Raw genomic sequence first — 8,553 nt, forward strand, 5'->3', positions numbered from 1 at the left:
AGCTCCACTGAGCTCCAACAGGCTCTACTGAGCTCCACTGAGCTCCACTGAGCTCCAACAGGCTCTATCGAGCACTAACAGGATCCATCGAGCTCCAATGGGCTCTAACGAGCTCCAACGGGCTCTATCGAGTTCCAACTGGTTCTAATGAGTGCCATCGGGCTCCAACAAGCTCCATCGAGCTCCATCGGGCTCTATCGAACTCTAACGGGATCCATCAAGCTCCAATGGGCTCTAACGAGCTCCAATGGGCTCTAACGAGCTCCAACAGGATCCATCGAGCTCCAACAGGCTCCAATGAGCTCCATCGAGCTCCAACGTGTTTCTTCAGTTGTTCAGCTATTTATCCCGTTCAAGGTTCTTTATTGTCTTTCACATCACATCTGGTAACTGAGGTTGAACAAAACTGTGTACTCAAGGTCCCAGTTGCGACCTTGGTCCAGGTGTGTTTACAGGTAATCTGAATCCACAGCTTTTGAAAGTAACAATAAAGTAAAAATATTTTCAATAAACTTCAGTTTGACTCTTCTAGTAACAAAAATAAAACAATGTTTTTGTTCTTCTTGTTGCTGTACCATGTACCGGATGTTGATGTTCACCCTCCTGCTGCCCTCAAGTCAAAATGACCCACGAGGCCTCAGTCAGTTTGACCCCAGGGCAGCAGGAGGGTTAAATACACGACACAGAAGTTCTCCGTTTGATCAGAAACTGTTTTATTGGTGACACCGCAGCTCATGTTCAGTCTTTGACAGAAAAACTCGTTTCCACAAAGTCCAGACGAGTTCCTCCTCTGATCTTCTGCTTCTCCACTGGAACAGAAAATATTCCCACACGTGAACTTTGTTTCCTCCACGTCGAGGCAGCAGTCTGCGTTTCTGACTGCCGTGCAGTGAAGCTGAAGGCACGATGCGTTCAATGACCAGAATAAAGTCGTGCAGAAACAGCTGCAGAGGCTCAGCAGGACGTCTGAAGAAGTCCTTTTTTTTCAGCAGCGTAGTTAGTTTGAAAACCTTCGAACAAAAAGCTTCACTTTAAATTATCTGCCACGTTTTTAGTTCTTTTATTGTTTTTCTAAAGTTTTTATTTATTTACAGGAAGTCCCGACTGCAGATCGTTTTTTATGAAGCGTTCCCCGGGCGACGGCAGCTGAACTCTTATCAAGCGACACGATAAATAAAAGGAGAGATTGTGTTAAAGATGCTCGAGAGTTATACTGGTTTTACTGGAGTTTTGATCATTTTATTCATCAGTTCATGCTAAAAATCTCAGCTGGAGTTTGTTTTCTTGGCTCGAACTGTGAGTTTTACTTCGTCTTAGAACCGGATCAGAAACGACAGAAGAAGCGACAGGAGGAGCGCGACGAGAGAAACTGCAAAAATAAACTAACACGTATATTTTGTTGGCTGAAAAAACTATTTCAACCTAAAAATATCTGATTAAATTTTAAACAATCAAAAACTAAACACTAACTTTGCTCACTAACATTTTGTTTCATCGTTTTCTTCTAACTGATTTCAAATAAAATAAAAACACGTCCTCATAAAATTTATGTGGAAAAAAAGTACAATTAATAAATTTTATTGGTTTGAGAAACTTAAAACTAATGAGGTGAAGAATTAGTAGAAAGTGTCTAATGTAGTGCGAAATCCCACAGTCCCTGAATGCGTCGTGCGTCACAAACTAAGAGCTGAGATTAAATTTGTGAAACAACCTAAATGTTCATTTTAGCAGGATAATTATAGAAAAACGTTTATTTTATTTTAAACATTAAAGTTTAAAAACTGCAGATTATCATGTGGACGAGTTTTTCTGAGGACGGAGGATGCATGCGCTGAACTCTGAAACGTTTTTCCAGCATGAAAGACCCAAACGTCCGACCGGATCTGAAGAAAACAGAGTCCAAAGCCTCCATCACTTCTTCCTTCTTCATCACTCGTTAGACTTGGCTGGTCCAAACGGTCCAACCATCTTCATGGCAGCGTAGTTCTGTAAAATAAAAACAAGACGCCGGAGGTTATTTTTTCATGTTCCACAGTTTAATTTATTTAACTATCCCTGACCTTCACGTCACTTATGAAGGTCGAACTTCTAATCACCCTCATGTTTATACTATATTATGATCCATTTGTCTTCCATACGTTTTCAGCATCTTTCTTGTTCCACAGTTTTCATCTATTTCAACAAATCATAAATTAAAACGTTCGGCTCTTTCAGGACAACCCTGCTGTGACTTTTGGTGTTGGTGCAACTTTAGCTTTTTGAAATATTTAGCCTTTTCTGACATTTTCCCCTCATAGAAAATGAATTGAGCTCATTTTACATCCTTCAAATCTTTAGATCTGTTACAACCTTTTACTGCTCCTTAAACATTTTGTCCTGCTTCAGCTGCTTTCTGCTAATTTAAACCTTTTCAGCTACTTTCAGCTAATTTCAGCTGTTTTGTGCTACTTTCAGATTCTTTCTGCTAACTACAACATTTTTGTGCTTCTAACTTCTTTCTGCTTCTTTCAGCTTATTTATACGTTTAAACTTTTTCTGCAATTTCAGCTACTATTTAGCTGTTTTATGCCCGTTTCAGCTTTTTCTGCTAATTCCACATTTTTTGCACTCATTTCAACTTTTTTCATCTTAATTCAGCTAAATTTTGCTCTCTCCACTTCCTTCTGGTAACTTAAGTTTCTTACTACTTTTTTAGCTACTTTTCAGCTTTTTTTTGGGCTGATTTCAGCTTTTTTCACTTGCTGTCTGATATCTGTTTTCAGATCAATTCAACTTTTTCATGGTAATTTTTGCTACTTTCAGCCTAATTAACTTCTTTATGCACCTTTCAGCATTTTTCTGCTAGTTTCAGCTTTTTCTACACTTTCAGTTACTATTTAGCTTTTTAATGCTAATTTTGGTTATTTCAAATAATTCCACTTTTTTTTTAATTATTTTTTTAGCTCATTTTAGTTCTTTCCACTTCCTTCTGGTAGTTTAAGCTTCTTTCTGCCTTTTCGGCTACTTTTCAGCTTTTTTTTGTTGTTGCAAATTTCAGCTTATTTAGTTAACTTCCTATTTTTTGTGCTAATTTCTGCTAATTTAAACCTAATTCAGCAAATATGTGTTCTCTGTGATTTCTTCTGCTAGTTTAGGCTTGTTCGTCAATTTCAGCTACATTTCAGCATGTTCTTTAGCCAACTTCAGCTGTTTTTCAGCAAGTTCTTCTGCAATAAGCATTCACACTGCATTTTCACAGGAAATGCAATTTCTCTAATTACGATAATGTTCTATTTCAATCACGATTTTCGTCTCTTCAGCTCTGAAGAAAAACGTGCAGCTCGGTCAGGAACAGAGGCCTTCGGCTTCTGGTCGAGGTACGTCTTACAACGTGAACAAAATCTGACAAAACTTCGAGAAATTTGGAAGAAACGAGTGAAAATTCTTTTGAAGAGGTTTTAAAAAATATATTTTGGTCTTTGCACAGTGACTTATTGTTTGAGACTTACTTTTTAGTCTATTTCTGCCTGTCTTTCCTAAGAGTGCAGTCAAAGTGACAGACAGGTGAGTGGTTACCATGGTGACCATAATGAGCCACTTGCATCAGCTTTTACATGACATTGAAAAAATAGTTCAGATTATTCAAGTCGATGTCGTTTTGAGCCGTAGCTGCATGAATTAAAATAAAAAATAAAAATCTCAATTTGTTTTCAGTTTTTCCAAAGACTTCATGTGTTACAGTGTTCCCCCTACCTTTATAAAAGCAGGGCGCCCCACCCTGTCAACAGAACCGAGCGCCCTGCCTACACCGTTGACAAGTGCCGGCACTGTAGCGCTAAGCTAGCTAAGAAGCGATGACTACGGAGGTAGCGCTCCGTCTCCACTCACGCTGAGCCGTCTCCAACCCCACCCCACTCGCAAGCTGTCAGTACAAACGGCGCACAACACAGACGTGTCTCCGTCCCCCCGTCAACAAAAATCACAGAAGATACGAGCGCCCTGACAAGTGAACTGGGGAAACACTGTGTTGATGAAGTAACGTGCACGACTGTAGCTACATAAACGTGGCGCTCGTGTCCAGTTGTGTTGAACTTGACATTTGAATTACTTGGACTTACCGGGAAGGCGTAGAGGAAGACACCCAGAAAGAGGACGACGAAGAAGAGGACGATGAAGAGGACGATGAGCCACTTGAACCGTCTCCACACAATGAACCTGAGGGTTTTGTAGGGAGAAGAAAACCACAGGAAGGACGTCTCCGGTCGCCTGGAGGGGACAGGGAGAGAACGAGGAAACAGTACGTTTGTGTTCTTTGTGTATTTTAGTGTTTGCGTGACTCACTGAGGTTCCTCCAGGTGAGGGTTCATGTTGGGCTCGTCTCTGCCGAGGCCGGCTGGTCTTTCCTCCTGCTCCTGCTCCGTCACGATCTCCAGAGACATTTCCACTTTCCCCTGAAACAGACAACAAAACAGTCATTTCGCACTAAGTACTCTTCCAGCTCAACCTCACCACCGTTTTGGACTTCTTTGATTCCAGACCAACCCCCCCCCAGCATCTGTGTGTTCATGTTCTTACAGCAATGATCTTCTCGCCGTTCATGTTGCAGGTGCAGGGCCACCATCCTTTTACCGTCTTTTGCTCAAACAGAGACACCAGTTTGTCCGCCGGCTGGTCCAGAAGCTGAAGGGTGCATTTCTCTGGAGACTTGGCTGGACGCAGCATGTGGTTCAGGTCCATCACCAGGTGGCCTAAGGACACATTTATAGCACGTGAGATCAGATTGTGGAGTTGCTGTTTTCCATTAATTGTTAGTATTATCCTTTTAAAATGATCAATTTCAAAAGCACTCAATGATGACCTTGCTACAATGTCAAAGACTCGTGGAGGGGTTCGCGTGGTCTTTGCAGGCTTGTCAGCGGCATCTTAAGAACAAAGCGATCTTCCATTTCCATGAGTGACAAAGTGAGATAGGTCCAATGGTTTTGAGGATGCGCCAAACTTCAGTAGCAAGGTTTCTTCACTAGCTCTCTAATGAGGCGCAGCGTTCCTTCCCGCTCCCTGTTCTCCTCCTGCTTTTTCTGCTCTCTGTCTGTATCGGAGCAGCTCATATTTTTTACACATCTCCCGAATTGGAAACTACTGTTTTGGATCTGACCAACTGGACTTTCGACGTATATTACAAATTATTTTCAACAAAGCGACAGGGTCCTGGAGAACCCTCATCTGCTCGGACGAGACGCATGCAGCTGGATATATCTCTGGGGGGGGGGATGTGTCTACCTCTGCTATCGAGCTAGGATGCTGAAATTGCCGATAATTGGATTCATGATAACAAGTTTCCTGTGTTTGGAATAGTCTGGATCCTGTTTATCAACATACAAAGAAGACGGCCGCAGCTAATTTGGACCTCGACGGGCTGCTGTCCATGTGAAGGTCTGGTTTGTGCTGGAGGACTCAAAATCAGCTGATTTACAAACTAAACCGTAAGTTGGAAGTGATTTGAATCGCATGCCATCATCGTCAGCATGAAAACGACCTTGAAGAGGCTCGTAAGCACGGACCAGTAGAATGCACTATAATCTGGCCATTTCAAACCTTGGAAGTATCAATACAGACTCAAGGCTGACAGAAAATAGTCTGCCTGAATAAATCAACAATTGTGGCTATCTGAATGTGACTCCCCGGTTGACCTCGGAACAGGCCGACTTATCAATTTCTCCTGGGAAATGTGTAAACTGAGGAAAAGCTTTGTCTATCAAAACCCCCTCCCCCCCACCACCTTCTGTGGAGTCTTATTAGAACTGTGCCAGCTGACCATCACCTAATCAGAATAATGGATTATCTGTTAGTGCTTCATGGACCGCCTCGTCGTCAAATGCATATGCAACGTGTTCATAAATGCACTTTAGCTGGCAGAGTTTTTTAATGTCTTAAATCTTGTCCTGTAAGGACGAGGTATGACGAGATCTTTTTTGTAATGCCACTACCCTCTCCTCATGGCTTTGTCCCTTTTTCTATCTAAAAATATTAATCTGAATAAGAATAAGAAGGCCGCACTTTATAGCAGCAGCTTCGTGCACTCCGCCCATCTTTTGGACGGCTGTATGTACATGTTCTCATTGTATCTCGGTGCAATGGTAATAAAGCTTATTCTAATTCTAGTGGTGGTTTATCCTCAAGACAGCTGCAGCTCCAAGGTACACCGGCATGCTTCAATCTGCTTCGGTCAACAAGAGTCTGAAGCGGGTCGTGTCTCCTTTATACCCACGTAGCAGCAGCAACGCCACGAGTTCCTCAACACTAAAGGAGGTTTTCCTCAATATTCATCATTGAGACACAATCTAAAGAGTTGTGAAGATCGTGGAGAGCGTAGATCTACCTGGATTATTGCGCATGAACTTTGATGTTTTGAACCACTTTGGCCAGGACTGCCTCAGACGAGTCGACGGGGGAGAGGGTGGACTCCAGAAACCATCAAACTGGTTGACCCACTATGTGAAGGTGCTATTTATAAGACTGAGTTTGCTGTGGCTCCTCGAATCCTCGGACTGATGAAGTCCTTTGGATGAAGGACGAAACGTTTCAACACAAAGAAACCGTCCAGAGGACCCGACTTAACTTTGGTGGATTCACACAGATTATTTCTTCCAGAAAACCTGAGCCCAGCTGTGTTTAATTCTGCCTGACGTTAAAATTAAAACTTAACGTGAGTCTTTATTTCACCTGCGTGCGCTCAGCAGACAGGAAGTAGATTGTTGTAGCTCAACAACTCGTCTTCAGTTTAGTAGAGGAGCATGTTGGGGAACAGGTCTGCAGAATCAGCTTTTATCTACTCTTACTTTGAAGGGTCGCCTCCTGAGTAATATCTGCGTGAGTTATGGATGGTCCTGTGATGAAGGTTGGTTAGTAAAGTTTTCATCTCTGTTGACATTAAGTACGAAGGGCTGCAGAAAGACTAGACGTCCGCTGAAAGTGCTTTTCCAGAGTTCGGTGCAGCTTTAAAGCACGGCTGTAAGAAAATGACTTGTGTCTGACCCTCACACCGTGCAGGAAGATTAACGGTCGGCGGTCCGAGCCGGCGAGCTGAAGACAGGCAGGCGCGGAAAAAATGCTTTGAGGTGGCCACACACCCGCAGCCGGCGCGAGGCGGATCGACACGGCGGAGAGAAAGCGCTGCAGCGGAGCGAGACGGTGACAGACAGCAACAGGTCGGGATCTGGATTCCTCATCTTCCTGCTCGTATCGCACCGCAGAGGGACGCTCAGCCCACAAACCGCCGGCCTCCCTCCTCAGGCGGAGCGGGGAAAACTGAACCGAGGCTCAGGCGGAGAGTTATTTCAAGGCACGAGGTTGGGGCAAAGTCAGGGGTGAAGGAGAGGAGAAATTTTGACAGCTTGAGTTTCGGGAAGACAAAATAAAGTCGGCCTCCTCCTCTCGGCGAAATGTGCCGACGCAGTGGAAATGAGAGAGTGTTAATTCTAAAGATAAATGTTATCGCAGTAGTTGTTCGAACGTTGCACATATGGTTTCTGGGATAGGTTTACACCCCTAATCCTTGGCCAGAATACAGGAAAAATCTGTCTAAATGTCAGACCAGAATGACTTAAAGTGTCTGCCTGCCCTCGAAAGGCACTAATACATTATTTTATTTCACTACAAGGCCAAATGTTTAGCTTTTTCACTGTGTCAGTAACTCTGGTGCATCCTGAAACCAAACTGATCTTATTTAGGACAAGTGCGTCACAACAAAGATGGAAGCCTTCCCAACTCAAGGCTCTGCATCATGACCAGTGCTTGGTCTTACCCAGGTAGTCGTCAAAGGAGAACTTGTCGTTGTCCCAGATCTGGATGGTCAGCTTAGGCACCAGTTTGGTCTCGGCTTTATCCAAACTCCAGAAGTGCTCCTGCACAAAGAAAGAAAGGGAAGATAATTATTTTATTAAATTGACTGCACTTATATATCACCTTTATATCTTATCAAGACACTCAAAGCTCTTTACAACAATCTGTGCCTCATCTACCCATTCATACAGCTCTATACTAGATCTATTAGATCTATACAAAGACTAATCAGAGCTTTATCACATTCATACACTGATGGGACACACATTGGAGGCAATGAGGGGTTCAGTGTCTTGCCCAGGGACACTTCGGCATGTGACTGCTGGTGGAATTGAACCCCCAACTCTTGCACTGGAGGACAACTGCTCTAACCACTCAGCCACAGCCGCTTATATCTATTTATAACTTGGATTATTTAAAAATAATAATTTCTATATACTGGGCAGCACGGTGGTGCAGTTGGTAGAGCTGCTGCCTCTCAGCGAGCAGGTCACCCAGGTTCAAATCCCAGCCGGGGACCTTTCTGGGTGGAGCTTGCATGTTCTCTCCATGCTGCGTGGGTTTTCTCCGGGTACTCCCATTTCCTCCCACAGACCAAAAACATGCATGTTAGACTGATTGGTAACTCTAAATTGTCTCTAGGTGAGAGAGAAAGTGAATGGTTGTTTGTCTCTATGTGTCCCTGTGATGGACTGGAGACATGTCCAGGTGTCCCTATGATGGACTGGAGAC

At 43.4% G+C, this 8,553-nt stretch overlaps 1 protein-coding gene across 1 annotated transcript in view; it reads right to left on the minus strand.

Moving 5' to 3' along the window:
• Positions 1–1,731: 1,731 nt before the first annotated feature.
• The window catches only part of dysf (dysferlin, limb girdle muscular dystrophy 2B (autosomal recessive)), a gene marked incomplete in the record, with an annotated part of 114,172 nt that continues 107,350 nt past the window's right edge, over positions 1,732–8,553 (minus strand). Inside the window, 5 exon segments of the mRNA XM_037676856.1 lie at positions 1,732–1,986; positions 4,098–4,245; positions 4,321–4,430; positions 4,555–4,727; positions 7,784–7,883. Of these exon segments, the coding sequence (XP_037532784.1) occupies positions 1,930–1,986; positions 4,098–4,245; positions 4,321–4,430; positions 4,555–4,727; positions 7,784–7,883 (588 nt within the window).

The sequence above is a fragment of the Nematolebias whitei genome, chromosome 1 (genome assembly GCF_014905685.2).
Source record: "Nematolebias whitei isolate Nwh7 chromosome 1, NemWhi1, whole genome shotgun sequence".
NCBI classification, from domain to species: Eukaryota; Metazoa; Chordata; class Actinopteri; order Cyprinodontiformes; family Rivulidae; genus Nematolebias; species Nematolebias whitei.